The 26,097-nt window shown below is 35.8% G+C and overlaps 2 protein-coding genes across 9 annotated transcripts in view; both read left to right on the top strand.

The window, feature by feature from the left end:
* LOC136037290 (uncharacterized) overlaps positions 1–13,459 on the top strand; it is a 75,631-nt gene extending 62,172 nt beyond the window's left edge. For all 8 annotated transcript variants that reach the window (XM_065719930.1, XM_065719927.1, XM_065719926.1 and 5 more), the window contains exons 6-7: positions 11,037–11,263; positions 13,195–13,459. In XM_065719930.1, the coding sequence (XP_065576002.1) occupies positions 11,037–11,263; positions 13,195–13,280 (313 nt within the window). In that variant the 3' untranslated portion in view covers positions 13,281–13,459. The remainder of the gene's footprint in view (positions 1–11,036; positions 11,264–13,194) is intronic.
* Positions 13,460–24,354: 10,895 nt separating this feature from the next.
* The window catches only part of LOC136037285 (uncharacterized), an 85,051-nt gene continuing 83,308 nt past the window's right edge, over positions 24,355–26,097 (top strand). Inside the window, exon 1 of the mRNA XM_065719919.1 lies at positions 24,355–24,495. The gene's annotated coding sequence lies outside the window, so the exon portion shown is untranslated. The remainder of the gene's footprint in view (positions 24,496–26,097) is intronic.

Genomic DNA, 26,097 nt, shown 5'->3' with positions numbered 1-26,097 from the left:
CGCAAATTGACTTGATAAAGTCGTTTTCCCCGATTCGATCATCTGGGGGGCTGAAGGGAGAGGAAAAATTAGAAAACATTAGATATTTTTAACTTAGGAGTGGGTGATCGGATCTTGGTGAATTTTCATATCTCATGTCTCAGAGCTCTTATTTTAAATCCCAACTGGCATTAAGCCTCCGATTTTCCTTTTATATCAATTTATTGATTCTTAGAATTTTGCTAGAGCTCATGTCGTATGAGCTCTTGGGTCTTGGCTCTTCCGACCTCGTCACAAGTGCCATATGAGCTCTTAGCTCTTGTTGGATAATAACATTCTTAGTTTGATAAATAATTCAGTACGTCAGTTTAATAAAATTCCATCAAATCTCTATTTGTCAGCTGTTAGTGAGCATATTTTGAATTTAGATTCCTGACATCGCTTCTGGTCTTACGAGACTGTCAATATTAATTTTGAAAATGGTGTCTTCCCAAGTCCTTTAAAGCATGCTTGTGTTATTATTCTTTTTAAAGATGGTTCACGGAATGACCCTGCTAGTTATTTGCCTATATCTCTTTTATCAGTGTTTAGTAAAATTTTGAAAAGACTGTGCTTTCTCGACATTTTCTTAATTCTAAACATTTTTTTCATGATTCTCAGTTTTATTTTTCTGCAAAGCACTCAACTGAGCATGCATGTGTAACTCTCTTGAATTATTTACATACATTTTTTGACTCTGGTCTGATACCTGCTGGTCTTTTTTCGATTTACGAAAAGTATCTGATTCAATAATACAAGATCCTTCTTTAGAAACTATCCCATATTGGAATATGAGGGAGGACTTATTCTGGGTTTTCATCATTTTTATCTGGTCGGGTTATCTCGGTTGATCCGCTCTTTTCCAATCCGTCTGAAATAGAGTTTGGCGTTCCACAATGATCTGTGGAATTCTTGTCTGTGCTTGTCGATACTCTTTTTAATTTACGTTATTGACCTCATATTGCAGTTAAAAATCTAAAACCTAACACTTGCAGTCGTGTCTGTCAACCTGCATCTGTTACTAATTGTGACAAGATTTCGTCCTTCCCCGATACACTTATTACTTTTGCCCAGGCACGTACGCAGGAATTTATTTCGGAGGGGGCCCAAAACCTTTGAAACAGCCGATATAAAGTAGCAATTTTTTTATTAAGTTGCTAAATAAATGCAAAAAGCACGTACATCGGAAAATACAGATTAACTTTGATTTGTAGTATTATAGCAAATGGGGGGAAGAAGACTGAAGCCTCAAAAGTACGTTTTAGGCTCAGGTTATGCTCATAGCGATTTAGAACCAGTGATTAATCTATTATATCCCACTGAAATGGAAATTTTAGGGTTAACAGTGCAATATGGGTGCTGTGGGGGGTAGTTCTTCTATTGCGAAAACGTCGATTTTAATGAAAAATGGTAGTTTTCAAAATTGATCCATTGAAAGCTGTACTTTATTTTGAAAAGGGGGGGATAAACAACCTAATATCAAGGATAATTCTATTTTGCTGTGGAAAGCAAACTCTCTTTACGAAAAAAATAACAGTACAATCGCTAATTACTTCAAAGAGGGTAAAAAGTTAGACAGAAAATGAGTTAATAACTGGGCAATGACTTGACCGGATAATTGCATGCTGTAAATAAAAAAAAAGGCTTCACACCTGTATCTAGATTCTTAATAAATATCCTACTTTTGCCAGAAACCCCAAGAAACCATGGGGAAATTAAACATTTCACAAAATTTCGGGGGGGGGTGGTCCCGGAGGCCTCCCCCCTGCGTACGTGCCAGCTTTTGCCGATGTCGGTACTCTTGGCAAAGCTGATAGAACTGAGTCTGATCTCCGTTCAAACATGAATGCCCTTTTTTAAAGAGTTACTCCAGTGGTTTAATCTTAATTATCTTGCCTTAAATGTTGAAAAGTCGTGTTTTCTTATTTTCTCAAGAGTCTCAAGGGCTTGCTCTGGTTTAAATGAAATACACGTATCAAGGTGTTCCCTTAATAGACCGAAGGATCGATATGTTCGATTCCTTGGTATCTTCCTTGATGATAACCTTTCCTTCAAGCATCGTATTAACCTTGCGAAAATGAAAGTCTCCAGAAGCCTAGGGATCCTTAAAAGACTGAAATATGTTGTCCAGGGTCAATTCTAGAACTGGCCCTGCAAAGACCTGGAAGAATTGACCCTGTTCTAGAGCCTAGCTCAGCGTTATTTTTCATTCTGTTCTATTATTTGAATGTAAACTTTTCTCTCGTGACTGAAGCCTCTTTGAAAACTATATTATAAAGCAAGGACTCTCATAGAGGATACTAACCGTTCCTCACTTAAACCCTTACTTGACTTGAGATCTCTTTATTTTCTGTCTTGTGGTTCTTTCAATTTTTTTAGTTTATTTGACCAGCTTCCTGCTGCCCTATTTAGTAATATATCTTTTATTTCCGTACTTCCAATAATTTACAGATATCTTATACTCCGTCAATGCGGTCTGACTTCATCCCTCTGATAGCTTGTAATATGATTTGGAATGTTCTATCAGAGTCTGCACGGGGCTACCACTCGTTGGGGATCTTCAAAAAGTATGTATGAAAATTAAATTTTCCCCGGTTTTCTGAGGAATTGATGTCTCCGGATTCTGTTGTTTATTTGTGTTGGTGGAATCATGTACATCTCCCCTGTCTAGCTTTGATTTTTTTTTTGGGGGGGGAGAGGGATGAATTATTTCGATTATTTGGGCTGATGATATGAGTGTGTTATTAAGAAAAACGGTGAATGTATTTGTTTGATTTTTCGTTTTGTTTCTCCCCTGTTTTTTCCTGGTCATAGAGCTGTACGGGGGAGACTAAGTTGAAGTATTTTGTTGTTTTTGTGTGGAAAGTACTGTGGATTTTGTTCAAATCAATTGATGGAAATTGATTAATTCAAGAGCTACATTATCCGTAAATCCTACTGTTTTATTTATAAGCGGTCAAATAAATGCCTAAAATTAGTCTTAGACAAACCTTTTGGAAACTATAAAATAATCTGCCTCTGCCTCTACCTCTTGCAGCTTCCACGTTTGAACACTTGACCACTTGACTTTGAACACTTGACCACTTGACCTTGAACACTTGACCACTTGACTTTGAACACTTGACCATTTGACCTTGAACACTTGATCTTGGGCACTTCACTGCTATTATGACCATGGCTTTCAGTTTTGTAATCTTGTTTCAGTGACGCAATTTATAGGCAGTAATATAAATAATATGTTAACCTTAGCTGAGGAATGTCATATCTAAGGATGGAGGGTGGAGAGAAGACGTCGAGAATAGATTAGGAGAAGGATACTAGTAAGATTAAATAAATAAACAAGTTTTTTTGGAGGGTTTTGTCCCTTCCTCAACGCCCCGCTCTATACGCTAAAGTTTGACTCTTTGTCACAACTCTACTTTTTAAAACAATAAAAAAAACTTTATAGCGTAAAGAGCGAGGCGTTGAGGAGAGGAAAACCCCTTTTATATATGTAATAATTTCTGTTCGTTTTAAGTTTTAGTGTCGCTCCTTACTTGCAGTTTTAAAAAACTTGTTTTTTTATATCTTAATTTCTGAACGTTTTTGAATTAATGCAAGTTTTGATTTTGGTTCACCGCACATGAATAGTTAAAACGAAATTTGCATATTAATTTTTTTTTTATAAATGGTTTTCTCATAGTTTTGATCAGACGATTTCGATAAAAAAAAGGACGGGGAGGAGGCCTAGTTGCCCTCAATTTTTTTTGCTTAAAAATGTAACTAGAATTTTTTTTTACGAGCGTTTTTGTTAGTAATAAACATACGTACCTTACAAATCAACTTACGTAACGAACTTCTATATTTGTGTATTTTTATTACGTATATGAGGGCGTTCGCCCCCTTGTCAATACCTCGCTCTTTACACTAAAGCTTCAATTTTGTCCCAAATCTTTAAGAACGACCCCTGAATCACAAAGGCCGTAGAATAAATAGTTGAAATTGCTAAAAATACTTTAGCGTTAATAGCAAGGTATTGTGGAGGAGACGAACCCCCCTATATACGTAATATTTTATGTTAGTTTTAAGTTTTAATGCTCCTCATTACTTCCAGTTGAAAAAAAAATCTATTTTTTCATTTTTTCAAATAATGCTAGAAAATCCTGCGCCCCTTCATTGAAATTCTCTTCCCTCCAGATAAATTCCTCCATGGAAAGATCCTCCCGTGTAACCCCCTCCCCCAACCCACCTCCACCCAGCGCGAAAAAGTCCCCCTGAAAACGACTGTAGGCCTACACTTCATAATAACTATTACTGTATATAAACAATGGTCAAAGTATGTAACTTGCAGCCCCTCCTCTGAGGACTGTGGGGAATTAAGTCATCCGCAAAGACATAATTAGGCTATTAGGTTTTCGACTAAGCTGAACATAATGGCCATCTCAAAATTTTTATCCGGTGAATTTGGGTCACTTAAAAAGGGCACAAGAATTTTTAGTTGCCGTTAGAATGAGCCATCTCGCGACATTCTAGGACCACTGGGTACTATAGTGTTCTCTGATACGCTTAATGTCGTATATATATATATATATATATATATATATATATATATATATATATATATATATATATATATATATATATATATATATATATATATATATATTTGATAGAGGATCTCATTATTATGTTATATCTTACTAGCTATTGTCGCTTGATCGTCATTAACTGAACTTTTTTCTTACGTTAGGTCTAACAATTAAGATATCATTTATATGGTCACTGCAGGTTTCTAGGGGTGGGTTAATTCCCTATTTATTTCCTAATTTCCTCCTATTTTCCAAAATAAGGCAAATTTTCTCAGGCTCGTAACTTTTGACGGGTAAGACTAAACTTGATGAATCTTATATATTTAAAATTAGCATTAAAATCCGATTCTTTTAATGTAACTATTGGTATAAAAATTCCGTTTTTTTAGAGTTTCGGTTACTATTGAGCCGGGTCGCTCTTTACTACAGTGCATTACCACGAACTGTTTGACTCTGTTGGCTCGATATTCAAGGTAACAGCGCTGAGCGTAGCTAACTATATTGCAGAAGCATGGATATTACAAAGAGAAGCGGTAGATATTCTTTTTCAGAGAAATTGTTGAAGAAGGATTTTTTGAATAAATATTAGGAAGGCGGTGTCGATTGTATTCGTAAAAGAGTGGCTTTAGTTATCGTTCAGATGTACATGAGTTCGATTTTATTCGTATGAAGCCTATAAGCCATGGATGCCTGTTTTGATCTTAACGCCGATCCATGCTTGACATACAGGTAGAATTGCATACGGTGCTAATATTGTGTCGTTCGCCTGTGGTGAAGTTTCACGCACAACTTTATCACTTGATTATATTTATAGATAGATAAATTTATGTGTATACAATAAACAAATAATAACAAACTCCACCCTCCCCCTCCCTCCAGAAGGGTCTATGTCTGGCAATGAAGTGAAAACCAGGTACCACTGAAGGGTAAAAGAATAACAGTTCACATAGGGATAAATCCTTTTATTAGACAGTAAAAAAAAAAACAATGAAATTGCTTTTGATTGTTTTTCTGTCTAGTAAAAGGATTTATCCCTATCTTAACTGTTATTGCTCGTCATGGAGATACAGTGTGGTCTTCGAATACCTACTGAAGGGTCAATATGATGATCAAATTTGGACCCTTGAGAGTAGGAAAAATCGATGTTTGGAATGGCGGTTTCCCTGTCTTCACTCTACATAGAGTTAACTCAATAGCGTTAATTTAGTAAAGAGTGATGTGTCTTAAATGCATAATTGTTTGTTGTTGTTTTTTTGGGTTACTTAGTTCGATAACTTATTTAGCACTCCGAAATCGAGAAATCGCTGCAAACGACAAGGCTAAATATAGACAGACCGGTGGCGCGCCACATAGTTTTTTTTTCCACGCCGGTGCGGCGTCCGAGTCTAATAGGAAGTCTTGTGTCCCTTTTATCGGTGAGTTTGTCAGTCAACCAAGGCGAATGGAACCGCGGGGAACTACCAAAGTGGCCAGATTATTCAGATGATATTTCCTTTGAACTGTTGTTTATTGTTTTCTGAGGGGTTGTACCAGAACATTTTGGGGAACAGCCTTTTCCTGCACTTTAAAAAGAAAATTCTGCCCCATTTTATCAAATAATCAAAATTTCAAACATAATTTTGTAAGTTTAATTAAAACTGTGTATATCTATCTATCCCGATTAATAGATTTTCTACGACTTACGGGAAAGTAAGTGCCGTCTTTTAGTTTTCTGTCATTTGTTCGAATCTTATATCTAAGCTCTACAAGTTATAGCAAAACAGCCCAATTAATTCTAAATAGTTCCGCCACACAAACTAAAAAAGTTTATAATAGACGAGGTAGAATGATTCTATAAGGCTTCGCATCGCCCTAAAACCCTAACTTTCCTTCTTATGGTCATAAGCGTGTGTATTATAGCAAAAAAATTACAATAATTATCAATTTTATTTGTATTTGTATGAAAGTCTACGAATTTCGTGACAAAAATGAACAAAAAAAAAAAACAACGAATACAGATGTTAATGCCAAATATAAAAATTCTTAAATATAGTCTAATTAAAGATATAAAATATAAATGTATAATTATATGTTTTATAAATATCATATAAAATATGTAAATGTATTCCGTCATCAACCTACAGAAAAGGAGATCTATCACTCAGTTTTTGTCTTAGGAATTAGGTTCAAGCCCTTACGCTTGGGAACTTTGGCGTTTTCCTCAGATTTATGTCCCTGTTTGAAATGACAGGCTTGGCATAGTTACCCCATGTAAATGCACTGTCATTGCATCTGATTTTACGTTGAATAAAATAAAACAGGAGTTTGTGAGATTTTAGTGAAACCGTAAGTTTTGTACATTCCAATGTAATGTTTTGCATACGTCACTTTAGTTTACATCTGTTAGATTAAGAGCGTAATCACAACATTTGGATATTTTGAAGAAGATCTAACGGAGTGGTCTACATTTATATTTTCTTGTTTTATGTATGCATTGGCACTCGTGGTGAATCTTGCCTCTTAAAATATCTAGTTACTGTATTTTAGTTTTTATCTTCTGAAGGTTAAGGTTTTGGCTTCATGAGTTGGGAAGGATCGCATATTGTCGATTGTACCATGAGCAAGATAGCATATTGTAGATGAGCAAGCATATTGTCGATGAGGAAGATAATTTGAATGGTCCTAAAGTCTAATCGATTAATTCCTTTTTGTGAAGAATTCAATTTTTTAGCTTCAACCAATTGAGGGGCAATTTGGAAAATAGTTTTTAGGGGTGTTTTTTGGGAAAAATCGAAAAAAACTGTCTTAATGAAATTACAGAATCCTTGCTCCTCCTACACAGGGCCATTTCTAGGAGGGTTGTACTCGGTTGGAAACCCCAGCCCCGAAATGTTTGTCTGACTCGTACAAAAAAAAATATATTTAAACAAATTTTTGCACACAGAAACTTTGATAATCACTAATCTTATTTTTTGTACCCCTATCCCCATTTTCGTCCCCACCCTCTGAAAAAAGATCCTGGTTGTGGCCCTGACCATGAACAAGGTAATTTGAGTTTTTGAAAAGGCATATCGATTTAATTCTTTTTTGTGATTAATCCAATTTGTTTTGGTTGGGAAGGGATTAATTTTGAAAAATATCTTACAACAATTGAAAAAAACGGAATACCTTTTTGAGGGTATTTTTATTGGGTAAATAAAAAAAAGTGTATTTTCAAGCAAAAAAAAAATACTTAGGATCCTTGCCCCTGTTGATTGCATAAACCACAATTCGGAAAATTAATTTTATGTTCCACAATTTTGCCCCCAATAGAGTTGAAATGGACACTTAACCTCATGCAGCTAAATAATAAAAACACACAAATAATAAAGTTAATAGTTTCTTGATATTTGCCAATTAAGCTTAGAAGGGCAGCATAGGCTTTTTTGTTGCTGTTGATTGCAAAAAATATAATTCGGGGAATTAAATTTCCATACTACAATTTTGTTCCCAGTAGAGTCGAAATGAACACATTAATCTCATATAGCTTAATAATAAAAATTGAATTATAATAAAGCTTTGCCAGTTAAACTTAGAAGGGCAGTACAGGGTTCGTTATCGTTTATATTTGTTTATTACAAAAAATAAAAAAATAGATAGCTTACTATCCTAGTGGTTAGCATTATTTACTACCTTCAGCCTTCTTGGTACTTATCGGTTATATAATAAACACTCGGGAAGTGAAGTTCGATTAATGCTAATAAAATGAAACAAAGTAAAATGAATATATAATGGTTTAGAAACAAATTTGGGCTACATATTTGCACATTGGGGGGGGGGGGGGGTAAAGCATAGCATATATTAAATGCGTAAACTTATCATTGCTGTATTTAATATATGCTATGCTTTACCCCCATCCACCTAATGTGCAAACATATAGCCCAAATTTCTTTGCGTAAACCAAACCAAAATTCAAACTAAATACTTAAATAAAATATAGCTACAATTTATTTAGCTACCAAACCAAAGCTAATTGTGTGGCATAAAGAAGTTGCTTGACCAGTTTCTTGGGTCATGTTCGCATCATTCGCGATCGAAATTGTATAATGTATATTATATAACCGACAAGTACGGCCTTCTTTACTGGAGCTTCAACAAACATACAGTTGAATAGGGACACACCCCAGCATGATTGCTAAATGTAAAGTGAAAATAGTCAAAACCGACGCACCATCTGTGGAATAGTCAAGAGCTTGTTTGTAAATGTTTATAGATACAATTGTAGATGAGTGTAGATAAAAGAGAAAATAAGATAACATAAACCTTGCCAAAGAGAATATTCAGTTTTAAGTTGAGTTAAAAAAAAAGAATAAAAAAAAAACAAATGATGAAATTGCCGGATATTATCTGTCAGGGGTCATCAGAAATACCGCCAATATATAGGCCTATGGGTTTCACTACTTTGAATCTTGAAAACTAGCGACCCCAACCATTTTGATTTTTACTATTTATTTGTATCAGTACTGTTGATATTTCATATAAACAAATAGAATAAAAGAGACTATTTCCCTATAATTCTGTGGTAGAAAGTGTGTTTTAATTTTATTGCTTATGTTTGTGACGCATTTTCAGTAGCTAATTACATTATCCCATGAGCATATGTCACAAAGGGAGGCTTGTGGGGAGACAAATAGCCCCGCTTTTAGGAAAAATCTGATTGGTTTTCTTGTGTATCAGGAATCAGCATAAGAACGAAACGTTAAAGCCCACTCGATTCGTTCTCCTTTGTGAAGTTTTAAGCAATTAAAAACGAAATGTCTTGAGTCACAAGATTTTTTAGAAATAGTCCCTCTGTTTCTTTTTGGCGTGAACCATGGTTTTGTTGATTTGGCCCATCTTTTCAAATTGCGCATTTCCTTCTTTTTGGCGTGGCCCGTGGTTTTGCTTATGTGCCCTTTTTTTACAAATAGTCCCTTTGCTGTGGGCCATTTTTTTTTACAAATAGTCCCTCTATTCCTTTTGGCGCGACCCATGATTTTGTTATCTTGGCCCATTTTTTATAAATGCCCCATCTGTTTCTTTTTGGCATGACCAATGGTTTTGATGGCGTTGCCCATTATTTATAAGTAGTCCCTCTACTTATTTTTGGAGCGACCTATGGCTCTTTTGGCGTGGCCCATTTTTTTCAAATAGTCCTTCTGCTTCTTTTTGACGTGATTCATGGTTTTGTTATTAATTACCTACGTCTCAGCTATTTATTTCCATTGATAATTTTTTTTAATGGGCATATTTAGAACAAGCTGGAGAATCTTATAATGTGTACACATTTTTTAACGTCAAAAAGGACACAATTACATTTTTAACTAATCTATCAAATTCGCACTCTTAAAAACCACAAGCCAATCAATAACTAATTGCAATAGATACGGTTCACAGAATAATAAAACCGTATAACTGAAATATAGTCGCAAAATGTTTTCACCCGAATTTGACCAAAAAAACATGCACTTAACCTAATTTTATGCTTAAGATATTACAAATGCAGACAATGTTTTTATATAAAGCAAATTTATGAAGTCTTTTATCTATATGTTTTAAAACAAAATAAAATAATTTATCCATTGCAATTCTATTGGGCGCGAAAATTTAATATATAAATTAAATTTCAAGAACTTTATTTTTTTCAATTAATATATAAATAAAAGAAATGACTCTTATACAGCACTCACCTTATAAGCTTAAAAGGTAATATCGTTGGCCTTAACAAACCCCATTCTCGATTTTTATTCTTTCAATTTTTTTATTTTTAACTGATCCATAGATAAATCTGTAACTTAGTCTTCAATAAAAGAAGAAAAAAGAATCTAGCTTGGCTTGAGACTAAGTGCAAGTCCTGGGAATCACCTTGTCAAGACCTAGGAAAAGACGAATCTTAGCTAAACTTTCTTGGAATGAGTTTTCGAGCAGCAGAACAATTTCCCTTTCAGGTTACGAAATATCCATACCTAGAAGCTCCGGATGGAGGTAACCGTCCGGTTACTTCCGTGTGCTAGTGCTTACCTCCTTGTGCTCACTGTGAGCTAGGGAGTGACTACATGTTCACATTAACTTGAGCATGATAAGGAGTACATAGGGAATTTCTACACAATATCCTGGAAGAGTACCGTCAACATGTTTTTGAGGCGACCGAAAATGTTTCGCGGATGCGATGCTTTGAAGCGACTGAAAACTTTTGGCGGAAGTGATGCTTTAAAGCGAATGAAAATATTTCGTGGAAGTGATGCTTTGAGGTGACTGAAAATATATTGCTGAAGCGATGCTTTGAAGCGACTGAATATGTTATACGAATATGTTTCGCAGAAATATTGCCGGAGATTTGTGGTCTCTATATTTCTATGGAGGTCTATGCTTGTAAACAATAATCTTTAGCTGCAAAAACTTCGACATATTTTGAGGTAGATATATAGAAGTCAATATTCATTTCTTTTACAGGGAACTGCAAAAAGCAAAAAACGACCCAATTCCACTCCCACCCATTGTTGATGAAGACTTAAAGAACTTCATTGGAGAGATTCATCATGTAGAGTACGAAGAGTTTTTGAAAGAAGAAGTGGGTGTTCTGCAAGAATCTTCATTTTTGTTAGAGCAGATGTCAAAGAAACACGAGGAGAAAAAAATTAGTGATGCAAAAAAAGCTCAAGAATGTGTGGATTTCCTTGGTGTGAACCCTCTCTCTCTCTCTCTCTCTCTCTCTCTCTCTCTCTCTCTCTCTCTCTCTCTCTCTCTCTCTCTCTCTCTCTTTCTCTTTTTCTCTCTTTCCCTTTTTTTAATACTAAGCTAAGTAGAGTTTCCTTTTCATGTTCAGTAGTTTCCTTTATATCAACCAATCCCACAGTCATTGGTCATTGGTATAAGCAGCTGTCAAATCTAGCATAGTGTCCTTTTCTTGTTCAGTAGTTTTCTTTTTATCAACCAATCCCACAGTCATTGATCATTGGTGTAAGCAGCTGTCAAGTCTAGCAGAGTTTCCTTTTCATGTCCAGTATGTTCAATAGTTTCCTTTTATCAACCAATCCCTCAGTCGTTGGTGTAAGCAGCTGTCAAATCCAGCAAAGTTTCCTTTTCATGTTCAATAGTTTCCTTTTATCAACCAATCCCTCAGTCGTTGGTGTAAGCAGCTGTAAAATCTAGCAGAGTTTCCTTTTCATGTTCAATAGTTTCCTTTTATCAACCAATCCCTCAGTCGTTGGTGTAAGCAGCTGTCAAATCCAGCAAAGTTTCCTTTTCATGTTCAATAGTTTCCTTTTATCAACCAATCCCTCAGTCGTTGGTGTAAGCAGGTGTCAAATCCAGCAAAGTTTCCTTTTCATGTTCAATAGTTTCCTTTTATCAACCAATCCCTCAGTCGTTGGTGTAAGCAGCTGTAAAATCTAGCAGAGTTTCCTTTTCATGTTCAATAGTTTCCTTTTATCAACCAATCCTTGAGTCGTTGGTGTAAGCAGCTGTAAAATCTAGCAGAGTTTCCTTTTCATGTTCAATAGTTTCCTTTTGTCAACCAATCCTTGAGTCGTTGGTGTAAGCAGCTGTCAAATCTAGCAGAGTTTCCTTTTCATGTTCAGTAGTTTTCTTTTTATCAACCAATCCCACAGTCATTGATCATTGGTGTAAGCAGCTGTCAAATAAAGCAGAGTTTCCTTTTCATGTCCAGTATGTTCAATAGTTTCCTTTTATCAACCAATCCCTCAGTCGTTGGTGTAAGCAGCTGTCAAATCTAGCAGAGTTTCCTTTTCATGTTCAATAGTTTCCTTTTATCAACCAATCCCTCAGTCGTTGGTGTAAGCAGCTGTCAAATCTAGCAGAGTTTCCTTTTCATGTTCACTAGTTTTCTTTTTATCAACCAATCCCACAGTCATTGATCATTGGTGTAAGCAGCTGTCAAATAAAGCAGAGTTTCCTTTTCATGTCCAGTATGTTCAATAGTTTCCTTTTATCAACCAATCCCTCAGTCGATGGTGTAAGCAGCTGTCAAATCTAGCAGAGTTCTCTTCCCTTTGAAATAGCTAAATTTCGTGTTTTAGTTAGTCTTTCGGAGTTTTTATATATTAAACATTTATTCGATTTTTTTCATCATATTTATTTAATTTTTTAATGTTATTTTTTTAAATATGTGATTGACTTGATTGACAAAATACTTCAGGTGTTTCCTAAAAGTGAAGCTTGGTACCAAAAAGGGGAAAAAAGCTTCTTTAGAATATTCATAATGATTTACTAAGTTAATTGAAACATGCCCATACTAAAGTGAATTTAAGCATATTCAGTGTTGACAAAGTCCAAAAAATCCCCAGATAATTGTAAGATAGAAGTAAAACCTGTAATTTATCTTTTTTCATTACTTTTTTTAGTACTTACTGGATTCGGCCTCTAAATAGCTAGGTTGGAAATTTAGAGATAATTAATTTCTCAATTCATTTTCAAAATTAAATATATTAAATAAAGCTGTGGAAGTATTGACTAACCTAAAACTTTACTAATAACTTACCGATGTAGACCAGTTTTCTTGTTGTTGTTTTTTTTGTTTTTTGTTTTTTTGCTTTGCTTTGCTTTGGAGGCACTAAATAATAAATATTTCATTTTTTGTTCTCTTTTCCAGTTGAGGAAGTATTTTCTAGCATTCCAAGCCCTATGGATGCAGTCACAGCCATTTGTGGTCTTCAGTCGCAGATCATTAATTGTTGAAGGTGCAGTTTATGGCCTTTTTAAATCCCCCCATGTATTTGGTTTCCTTTAGAATAAACTCTGGATTTCTGTGCTGCAACTTCTTATGAATTTTTGGAGATAATTGTAAAAATGATGGTACTAAGTTTTTGTAAATACTGTAGTTGCATTTTTTTTAAATAAAATCTGTTTAAGATAAAGATTTGATGACAATCGTGTCCCAGTCATGGGTAACATATAGAAGTTGTGTTTCAAAATAAAAATATATGAATTTTTATAAAGATTTTATTTATAAAAAATTCAGATTTATTGATAAACGGGCTTACCTGTCGCGCGTTGCGGCGATCTCTTCGCAATGGAACGCCGCCCGTCAAATACTGCGATCTCAAAAGAAAGGATATTCAAGGAAAATCTTTCCCTGGAAAATTTCTCTGCGGAAAACTCTTCCTCTCCCTGCTAAAAATCCCCCTGCGTATAAAATAAAGATCGTATTTATAAATTTAAAAATATTTGAAAAATTCTCCGACGGACAATTCTCCTTAATATCCCCCTCTCCCACAGGAAATTTTTCTGGGAAATCCCCCCCCCGCGGAAAACTCATTGCTGTTTTCGATTTGATCAATTAAGAAGTCGATCAAGTAATTTGATACTAAAGCCTCAAATTATAGAAATGAACTTTGTGAGATTTGTTCCTGAAACGCTTACTTATATTTTTTTTACTTGGGATATATAATATTTCAAGTATATTACAGAATACATTTAATCTAATTGACGCATTGATAGTAATTTTATTTTTGGTAAATCCTCAAGAATAAACAAATCTCTTCATAGTTTTTTCTTTTTTTTTTTTTTTTGATTTTACCGTCATTTTCTAGGTTGTCTTTGCCTTTTGGCTATGAAAAACAGGAGAAATTCCTCCCTGGAGAATTCCCTCATGGAAAATTTCGATTTTTACTGTTTTAAAATATATATTTTACCTTTTTATTTCTTTAAAATGGTTATGTCTTAGCTAATTTCTATTTTTTTTTCTTTCAAGACGTCTAGTTCTATATAGGGAAAATAATGGCTATTTTAAATCACCAAAATCACCATGAACCTATGAAGGGGGTGTGAGTTGTCGATCTTTTCTGAAAATTAATTTTCAAAAATTTTCCACAAAAAAGTTTTATAAGAAAATTAAAAAGCTGTATTAAACATAAGACGAGCAGAAATAAAGACAAATTGTATTTCAAGTGAAAAACGATCAATATACATCCCATCAAAATCACAAATACGTCACAATCAAACCAAACTTAAAACGAACACAAACTACCACAAACAGGAGTAGGGCTAACGCCCCCTATGTCTTCTAAGAGAAGGACGTCATTTGCGCTTTACTAAAAATAATTTTGATTTCGAGCTGTGTGTTTTTATTAGTCATAATGTCAGCAGCAAAAAAAGAAGAAAATCTCCATAATAACCAAGATTACTGGAAAGAATTAAAGAAATGTAGATTGACAGTTTAACGTGTATTGATATTCATTCTGAAAACCTCACAATTTTGGAATCATTAACTCTAAAAATGTGAAAATGCTAAAATGTACCTTGTTTTTAGTAAAGTGCAAATGACGGTGGGGTCTTTAAATTAATTTCTGTTCAGTTTTAATTCACATAATTTCTTGTTTGTTAATAAATTGACTGTTTGTAAGGCTTTTTCCAGTTTTTCTCCTTAAGAATCAAGATTTCGGCTTGCTATTTATATTTCGGACAAGTTTTAATGATGGTTTTACTATAGAACCTCGGTTTTGATGGATGCATGGACTATAATTCAATCAATGGATTAGAAATCTGCATAATCTTTGGGGTTTGCAATGCTAAAGCCGTTCTAACCACCATTATGTTACAACATTGAATATAGACAAATATTAATCGGCCATCCATCGTAATATGCCTGATAGTTTCAACTGAATTACGTTAGTCGTTCTTGATATATCGCTGATACACCCTTTTGACAACCTTGAATGCACACAGAGTCTTCTGATTTAGTTCAACATGCCCTGAAATTTTTATTTTTTACCCTTAGCCGTTAATAATATATTGCAGTTACGCCCTTTTTGCCATCTGAATACAAAAAGTATCATGCAATTTAGTTCAAACTGCCCCGGAAGTTTGAACTAAATACCCTTAGCCATTTCTGAGATGCTGCAAATGTGTCCATTTGACAACCTGAATGTACATAGTGTCATTTGATTTAGTCCAACATGCCCAGAAAGCTCTAACTAAATACCCTTAGCCATTCCCGAGATATTGCAGATGCGCCGGTTTGTCAACCTTGGATGCACATAGTGTCTTGTGATTTAGTTCAACATCCTCAACAACAGTTCCTGAAAGTTTCAGCGTAACAAGCTTAGCCATTACTGGGATATTGCACTGACGCTTTTTGACGTCTTGTGACTTAGTTTGACAACTCCTTCAACTTTCCTTGAAAGTGTCGACTTTATACCCCAGTTCGATCGTGAGATATTGCGTCGACGCCATTTTAACAACCTGGATGCACGCAGACTCTTTTGATTCAGTGCAATAGTTGTGTAGTCGTAATAGTAGAAGTAATCTACGCATAATTTTTTTTCAGTTCAATATCCTCTTAACATACCCTAAATTTCAACTTAATACCCTAAACTGTTCCTGAGATATTATTGATACGCTGCTTTACAACCTGATGCGGATAGTGGGTTTTCATTTATTCTACAACTGCCTCAATATTCTGGGAAAGTTTCACCCTAATACCTTTAGCCTTTTTAGAGATGTATGATCAGACATGACGCCCTTTCCCTATAACGAAACCTATATATAAACAATGGGCAACTTGCATAACTTAAAGCCGTTGCCCCAAGGGCTGTAGGGGTTATTTCACGCCTGAAGGCATAGTTACTCGACTTTTCTACTATTTTTGAACAACTGGCCGTCTAAAGAATTTGACCGGATGTCTTTGGTGGAGGGCAGATAAAAGGGGCGTGCGAGGAAGTCTGGCTCCCCTGCAATCACTTTTACTTTTAAAGTGTCAATAGTTCCTTCAACTTCCAATCGAATGAGCCCCCTCCAAAGTTTTTACGATATCTCCTTCCATATGAAGTGGTCTGGGGAAAATAAAAAAATTAATAAGTAATACATCGAAGCCCTATTGCTCGTTAATTAGGCAGTTTTTGATGCCTATATCATGGAATAATTGGTTACCAATTTTACTCATATTAAAGGATGACATATATTGTAGGTGCGTTCCATCTGTCAATTATCATTAACTAGGATGAATTAATTTTTATTATTCTCGTCCCAAAATAGCTGGTAATTTCAAGTTCTATCCCTTATATGACCATGGTTAGGAAAAGGTATTGTACTTATAGTACAAAAAAATTAACCAAATTATTTTTATTATTTAGTGAACTGGAACGTAAATAATAGTCATTTGCTAGTTAACGACAGTTTTTCTGTTCCATATTCTGTATCTTTTATTATACGATATTCGGTATTTTTCATTGGTAAAACTGTTAGTCAACTTTGTTTTTGTATTATTTAGTTGAATAGTCAGAAGTTTATCCCTTGTACCGCCGCTGCTCTGAGAAATTCATTTTTAATTACAGGTTTTTGATCAGTATACAGGCCAGGATTTACCAATGGGTTCGGGCCTAGGGGTGCACAAATGCCAGGGGGTGCCATAAATCATTACTGAGTGACTTTTTTCCTTAACAAAAACTGGACTGATGTGATTTATGGTCAAAGTGCCAGGTGCACTCCGCCACCGTGCTGTCTATTTACAGAAAAGTGATTTTAAAATAACACAAGAATTCCGTGGCCACTTATAAACTGTCAGATGCCTCCCAAGAATGGCAGCGGAGAGTTCGGTATCACCACTCTCTTTCATTACTTTTGGCGCATCAGTAACGTTCTGTTCAGCTCTTCCACCATCCCAAAATTTTCGAGGATTTCCCCGAAGATCTCGTAAAAAGATATGGCAAAAACGCTTGGGCCTAGAAGCTTCCAAGCTTTAAATCCGGCCTTGGTAGTATACAAGGGGATTTAGGGTAGTGGACAGCCTAAAATAGACATCATTTCACCAAATATACATATATCTGGTGCCAACAACTTTTTATCATAATTCGTATCTGCCCTAAAAACAGATACTAATTGGTTATCGATTTTTAGAAAATGCATTGTTCTAATTCTTGTTTGATTCTCAGTAATGGAAATTTGGTTCATTGATGCTAAGTTAAATTTATACGGGAATTCCTTTGATCACCTGCGCCTTCCAGTGGGGTAAGAAAAGAAAGTTATTTCTATATATGGTGCCCAAGTCAGCTAGAGTTACCTATGGTGGGGTGATAGAGGGCCATACTATGCTTAGATTTTCCATTATATATTTCTGAAGATCCTGGCTAGTTTATTTAAACTTCAGGTTATTTAAACTTTAAGTTCTCTTTTCGGCTAACATTTGTCCAATAATTTGTCATCAACCTTGGGTTTCAAAGCCTTAATAAATCTGGATAGAATCTGCTCTTAGTCTCTGCTTCAGTAGCAAATGTTACTCGGTCGTAAACGTTATTCGTTAAATGGTATTCGGTAGCAACTTGTTAGAGACATGACCCATGACTTAGATTCAGAGGTTGAGGGTGGATGCCATCTAGATGAAACCCAGGTGGTTGATTCGAAAAATAGAACGCGTCAGATAGTTTGACAGGATTACGGAACCTTGAAACTCTTCCAGAACTGCAGGAAATTCTTCCCTTCTAATTATCACCTCTGTTCCGACAGCTAGTGTCTCCCTCACTGTGTTAGTAAGGCCATCTACTTGGTCTTCCTCTAAACTCTCATCCAACTCATCTTTGACTTTCACCCAACTGCTAATGGTTGGAAGCCTCCCAGAGGAAGACTATGCACCAGTCAACGACATGGTCGACTCAACTCCCGAAACATCGACCCCAACGAAACTCCCCTTGCCCACGACAGACCCCTCCTGAGAAGACTGATAGCGCTGACGTCTGATTTCTCTGCGATAGCGACGCTTCCAAACAAGAGCTTTAAGTCAAGTGAGTAAAGTCAAGTATTTTTGGATTTGGAGCAAATATTAAACAATTAAGTGGAAACAAGCAGTTTTGGATATAGTTGTTGCATTTGATTGTATAGTGTGCTAAAGTTTTTGGTAGAATCAGTGAAAGAACTCAATGTTGTCAAAGTTTGTGTTATTTTGAAAATTTAACTCCTTTGATCAAGCTCACAGGTTTTTCGTCTACTAACCATCGCTGATTCCCAGTATTCAATGGCCAGGGGGGATGAGAATTTTGACCACTACAGAATGTTGGGGACACCTGATGAATCGATAAGATTGATAAGATTTATTCTTCGTGAAATGCACAAAAATTACATTAAACATTCCCCCAAAGGCTCTTTGGCCTGTGAAGAATCAGTATCTGAAATAGTATAGAACTAGCGGCATCCGGTAATATGGAGATGAATAATATAGAAGATGATTTTCACCTGATGTCAGGTGACATCAGGTAAACTGCAAATCTACAGCAAAGTCAAATTTATTAGAAACGTTGCCTCTTTAAACAGTAGGAATAATGACGTTAATAATAACATCTTATCTTCAAGCTTATGAGCCGCATAAGAAAAATTTATATGTGAAACACTAGAACAGGTAATTGAAACTCCACAATTACATGCACATTTGGAATAAAAAATAAAAGTTCGCTGGAATAAAACAAAAAGTAAAAACAGACCATGCAACAAGGTAGGAAGGGAAAATGTTTAAAAACATGCAAGGGCGAATAAAAAAAGGATAGCGGTGGAAACATCAGAACAGATAATAAAAGAGACAGAAAGATCACATTGTGAGCAATCACAATAACTAAGTTGGTAATGTCTTTTGCGCAAAAGGAAAGTAATAATTTTTGATCGTTTTAAGTTTCAAATTTTCTCTTTACTTCCCTCAGAAAAGCTGTTTTTTTTGGAATTCTATTGAAATGTGTATTTATGATTAATTTGTATGATTTCCGTCTACGTTGTTTTTTCTAATTATCCTTTTCCCTTCTCGCATCCAGTGGTGTCAATTTTTGAAAATGGGAGGACACAAAGTATATTTTTCAAAATCTAATAGGGGAGGGGTATTTGTTATTTACTATTCCCATGGTATACTGTACCTAATTGAGCCATCATATGGCTGGCCAACAACTTTTGAGAATCGCTTTAAAATTGTAGTGACTGAACCCTCGTTAGTGACGACCCCTCGTTAAAAAAGCACATAAGATACAGAATTTTAAGCAATTCATTTATATGTTCCAAAGACCTTGAGTTTCATAGGAAGGTCAAAAAGTCGATGTTATATCACGGTTAAACAGGTCCAGAAACACATATATCTCTCTCTAAGATTTTACCTATTATTGCACGATAATTTTTTTTTTGCTAATCGTAGATGTTTGTGAGCGGTTCGCTTTTGAGATTAAGGTTTTTGGCTTTTAACTTTTTAATTCTCCTAATATATTTATTGTTGGTTTTATGCGTCGACTGGTTTTCAGTTTCTAATTCTTTAAATTTTGGTTTTGATTTGTTTTTTTTTCTGTTGGTTTTTTACACGTTTTGTTTCGTTCACGTTTTCTTTCAGAAAGACATAAAAATGCGATTTTGATGAATACCTTTTTTGGAGTCTTTTCAATGGAAAGGGTGTTTTTTCGGTAGTTTCATTAAAATAAACTGAAAAAAAAACAAAGTAAATGGTGCCCTATGGCACTTTATGATAGCGGTATCAAGTTGAATTTATAAAAAGCCATTAGACATGAAAATTAGCTTTTAAATGAACCTTTAAACAGCTATCTATGATGTATCAGTGCCATATCCAACCTTTGCACTCCAGGAAGGTCGCCCAAATTGCACTTTTAGGGTGCCATATGGCACTTTATGACGGCGTTATCATGTTGTATTTATGAAAAGTGATTAGATATAAAAATTGTTTTGTAAAGGAACCCTTAAACAGCTCTCTATGATGTTCCAATGCCAAGATATCAACGAAGAAAAAAAGCTAATAAAAAAGGACACATCAGTACTGGTGTGCGTGTAACTTAACCCTCGTGTAACTGAACCATAATGCAACTGAACAACGTTTAGGTCAACCCTTGTTTAAGTGAACCCACATGCAACTCAATCTCATTTAACTGAACTTAACCCCCGTTCAAATCAACCCCTCCGCGTTTAAATCAACCCTCTCACTTTAAATCACTCAAGGCCCAAGAATAATATTGAACTGGTGCTGATTACAATCTCAAAATTTGATTCTAGCTTGGTTAACAACTCCTAACTTATATTACCCATTTAGGTAACCCCAGAACTTTCCCAAATTGAAAGGAAGCTTCAGGAATGGGTCTAACTCCAAAATTACCGCCAGATAAATTACTTTTTGGTTTTACTGCAAACTATTGGCTTTTTCAATTAAGGAGCAAGTGAAAATTCTCATTATATACCCGGTTCCCTTTATTCGGTCCGGTTTTATACTCAGTACGATTTTTGAACTTAATTAACAGCATTTTGTTTGGGTCATTCCGAATAAAACCAACCAGGAGCTGTTTTAATAAGATGGAGGAAATAAAATGCTAATTCCGAAAACCTTGGGTGGTTACCCCCTACGATGTTCCAGTGACCCGCTAGTGCTGGAAAAAAAGAAGATACGTTAGGGTATCAAGTACTTTTGAGTAATTCCCTAGAATGTGTCGTAATTTATTTTAGTATTGAAATGAAAATAATCTGCTTTATATTTCAATCAATTTTTTGACTTGGTAGTTTTTTGCAAAAAAATTTTATTTTACACTTTTAAAGGTCACCTGGGGGGGGCTGAATACTGAAGAGGGGATTTTAAACACCCGTTTGAGGGTTTCCGATCATCGAGATTTCAGAGATAGATCTCTAATGGTTTTAAGCCCTTATACTCAAGAAATGACAATAATCGCAATTTGGGGCCTTAATCAATCAATCAATATTTATTAATTCAAATTAAAAATATACAAAAACAGTATTATGCCCCAACAGAGAGCAGAGCTTGCAAGGCTGGGGCAGCACAAATGCATAAAAAAAACACGGTTAAGGTGTTTTATAATATCGATGACAAAACTATAATCTTGATGAAGAGAAAAAAGAAAAAGGGTTACTCAGCAGTTTCCAGCTCTTTTTAAAGATTCCCATAAATTTGTTTCCGCAATAAACCTTTATTATTAAGATGAATTGAAATAAAAACTGTCCATCCTAAAACCGCATTAACGGCGACTTTGTCTTTAAACGAGGGTTTAGTTGCACGGGGGTTGAACTAAACGGGCGCTGAGTTATACCAGGATTCAGTCAAACCTTTGGGTTACACGGGGTTGAGTTGTATGAGGGTTCACTTGAATGTGGTTTAGCTGTTCGGGGGTTCAGCTGCATGAGGGTTCAATTGCACCTGAGGTCAGATGCACGAGGTTTCAGTTGCACGGGGTTCAGTTGTAATGGAACCATCAGTGCTACCATTGCAAAAAAGTGAATTTCGTTGTTTTTATGGCGCTTGGTATTAACCAAGTGACATATAGCAATCGCAAATTCTATCGGTCTGTCTGTCTGTCGGTCCCGGTTTTGCTACTTTAAGCACTTTCAGGTAAGCTAGGACAATGAAATTTGGCAGGCGTATCAGGGACCGGACTAGATTAAATTAGAAATAGTCGTTTTCCCGATTTGACCATTTGAGGGGAGAGTGGGGGGCCGGTTAATTCGGAAACAATAGAAAAAATGAAGTATTATTAACTTACGAACGGTTGATCAGATGTTAATGAAATTTGATGTTTAGAAGGATATCGTGTCTCAGAGCTGTTATTTTAAAGTCCGACCGGATCTGGTATATTGGGGGGGAGGGGGAAACCTAAAATCTTTGAAAACACTTAGAGTGGAGGGATCGGGATGAAACTTGGTGAGAAAAACAAGCACAAGTCTTAGTTACATGATTGACATAACCGAAACGGATCCGCTCTCTTTGGGGTAGTTGGGGGGGATTGATTCTGAAAAATAGAAAAAATGAGGTATTTCTAACTTACGAACGGGTGATCGGATCTCTATGAAATTTGATATTTAGAAGGATATAGTGTCTCAAAGCTCTTATTTTAAATCCCGACCGGATCTGGTGACATTGGGGGGAGTTGGGGGGAACCTAAAATCATTGAAAACGCTGAAATTGGAGGGATCGGGATGAAAATCGGTGGGAAAAATAAGCAGAGGTCTTAGATATGTGATTGAAATAATTGGAACGAATCCGTTCTATTGGGAGAGGGTTAATTCTGAAAAATTAGAAAAAAGGACGTATTTTTAACTTACGAAGGAGTGATCGGATCTTCATGAAACTTCATATTTAGAAGGACCTCGTAACTCAGATCTCTTATTTTAAATCTCAACCGGATCCAGTGTCATTGGGGGGGGCGGAAATCTTAGAAAATACTTAAAGCGGAGAGATCAGGATGAAACTGGATGGGAAGAATAAAAGCCTGTCTAAGATACGTGACTGACATAACCGGACCGGATCTGCTCTCTTTGGTGGAGTTCGGGTGGGGGGGGGGGGTAATTCGGAAAAATGAGGTATTTGTAACTTACGAAAGGGTGACCAGGTCTTAATGAAATTTGATATTTAGAAGGATCTTGTGCTTTAAAGCTCTAATTTTAAATTCGTATTTTTATCTCACGAATAGGTGATCGGATCTTGATGAAACTTGATACATTTAGAAGGATCATATGTCTCAGATGCTCCATTTTCGACTCGAATTGGATCCGGGGACATAGGGGGTTGGAGGAGGGAAACAGAAATCTTGAAAAACGCTGAGAGTGGAGGTATCGGATGAAACTTGATGGGAAGAATAAGCACAAGCTTTAGATACGTGATTGTTATAATTGGAACGGATCCGTTCTCTTTGGAGGAGCTGGGGGGTGTTAATTTGGAAAAAATAGAAAAATTGAGGTAACTTTAACTTAAGAACGGGTGACCGGATCTTAATGAAATTAGATATTTAGAAGGAATTTATGTCTCAGAGCTCTTATTTCAAATCCCGACCAGATCTTTTGACATTGGGGGGAGTTGGAGGGGGAAATCTTGGAAAACGCTTGGAGTGGAGAATCGGGATGAAGCTTGGTGGATAGAATAAGCAAATGTCCTTGCTACGTAATTGAAGTAACCGTGCTGGATTCGCTCTCTTTGGGGGAGTTAGGGGAGGGGTTCAGTGATTTGGCGAGTTTGGTGCTTCTGGGCGTGCTAGGACGATGAAAAATGGTAGGCGTATCAGGGAGCTGCACATATTGACTTGATAAAGTCGTTTTCCCAGATTCAAGCATCTGGGGGGCTAAAGGGAGAGGAAAAATTAGGTATTTATAACTTACGAGTGGGTGATCGGATCTTAATAAATTTTGATATTTAGAAGGTCATTGTGACTCAGAGCTCTTATTTTAAATCCTGACCGGCATTAGGCCTCTGATTTTCCTTTTAAATCAATCTATTGATTCTTAGAATATTGTTAGAGCGCATACCATATGAGCTCATGGCTCTTAGCTCTTCTTGCCTCGTCACAAGTGCCATATGAGTTCTTAGCTCTTGTTCAAAGTGGGGAGTTGTAAGTTTTTTGTACAAGATTTTCTACAATGGCGATTCCAGTAGTGTACTTTTAGTTTTGGTCCGACGCCTTTTACGGGGGAATTCTTTTTAAAAATTCCTGTAATTTTTTTTTCAAAACAAAATTTCACCATTAAAATCGATTTAAATAATAATCATTGTTACTGATTAAGCAGCAAATGACATTTTTTTTTTCATGGACAGTTTTGTAACTTATTTTTAAAATTTTGGTTACTATGGGTCGTCGTTCGTTCTTTACTATGTTTCAGCTATCGCTGCAACATAGAACCATGATAGAAATAAAAACGAGAATTGGTCATTTCATTTGATTACGACCGCCACTCAATCATTCAACCAAATCGGAACCGCAGTTTAAACGTTGTGCTGCAAGAAAAATTTCTCGTGTCTCTCATTGGCGGGTTGTGTTCGAGTTGCAAAAAAAAACGGAATGATCAACATGGGGATGCTGGATTTAAGATTAGTTTACTTTGCGGCAATAGTTGATTAGTGCAAGATAGTAGATAGAGGCAGTCTTGGATGTTCATGTTTTAGTTGTATTAAAGATTAAATTGGTTTGCTTCGCCCAACCGTTGGAGAATAAAGGTAAGTTTCTCTCATTGCTGATTTTTTACTAAGTTATATTGCCAAAAAAAACTAGATCAGTACTTTAAAATTAGGTTACTTTGTCGAGTTGATACCCAGACAATGCTCTAGTGGCGTCAATTAGGGGATCCTGTGCCCCTAGGATTTTGGAAAGTACCTTTGGGGGTATGTTCATTGAAAAATGCCTTATACTGGGTATTTTTACTGAAAAGGACAAATTATCATCTCCCCCCATTAAGATACTGAAAATCTGTTGCCCCCCCCCTAATTTTTTTAATTAAGGCCACAGTCTTACTATGGATCTCAGTTTGGGAAATCAATCCGTTTGGGCAAGGGGGGGTGCTACTGTAGTTTCTACTTTTATTTTTATGTTTGGGGTCGGGAGGTCTGAAACACTAATCAGTGGGGTTTTGGTTGGTGTTTTACTATTAAGCTGCTTGCGGGACATGGCACTTGTTTACTGATATTAATTAAGCAAATATAGTTTACATTGTAACAAAGAAGAATCAAAGATGACAAGCAAAGAAGAACAATAAAGAAATGTTGAGTTTGTTTTATTCAACATCCCAAACTCCATTTGGAAAGCCCTTGGCTACGTTGAGTTAGTTAAAGTATGAATCCTGGCTTTAAGGAACTTATAAAGAGAAATTAATGTTGACGATAAATAGGTTACGGGACAAAATTGACAATAAACACGGGAAATGCAAACGTAATGATATGTGTACGTGCGTACAATAATTACGTACGAAAAAATGAAAACGCCTATGGTTTCGGCAAAACGGGAATACTTTTTTTTAGCAGTACCATTCGAATCCACTTTAGCCCTCTTTCCAAACATAATATTTGCTACAGTTTTTGTTGTATCCCAGCCCCTCCCCCCTCCCACTCTTTGGGCCATCAGTCCTTGTTTACAGTTACTCATTGTCAGTGGAAACACTATAAAATTCTGTAAACAATTTTTAAGATTCTAAAATACTTGTTTTTATATCATTCCTAAAAGTTCTTCTGCTTTGTCTCCCCCTCCCCTAATATGCAAATATATAGCCCAAATTATAGATTATCCGTGCATTTTATCATACGTCGTTCTCTTCTTCAAATAGATTTCCCGGCAAAGAAGCAACATTGAAGAAATCAAAAACGGAAAATGTATGGATATTGTATAATTTGCACTATATATTTGCATATTAAGGGAGGGGGCCGGCATAGTAAAGTGAAGCGTTTTTAAGATGATATAATTGAGTTTTTTTTTTAATTGTTTAATGTTGTTCTTCAGGGCTGCGCCCATAATTTTTTTGGGGGGATGGGGGTTTTACAAAAGTATTTTTTCGGGAGGAGGGGGGCTACAAAACTTAAAAGCCGATTAAAATGTGTTTATATTCATTTTGTTACGTTTTGACGATTCGGACAAACATTTTGGGGGGAGATGGTTCAAACCCCCTAATCCCCCTGTGGATACGGCCTTGTTGTTCTTAGTATTTTATGGTGTTTCCTACTGACAATGAGTAATTGCAAACTAGAATCTTGGGTTTTTTTCGTCATCGCTTCGCAATTTGAACCATTGATGAGAAATAAGTACAAAAAAATAATGCAGTCAAAAATCAG

Source organism: Artemia franciscana, chromosome 16, assembly GCF_032884065.1.
Source record: "Artemia franciscana chromosome 16, ASM3288406v1, whole genome shotgun sequence".
Lineage (NCBI taxonomy): Eukaryota > Metazoa > Arthropoda > Branchiopoda > Anostraca > Artemiidae > Artemia > Artemia franciscana.
Note: the sequence above shows the minus strand (reverse complement) of the source record. Positions and strands in the feature narration are given on the sequence as shown.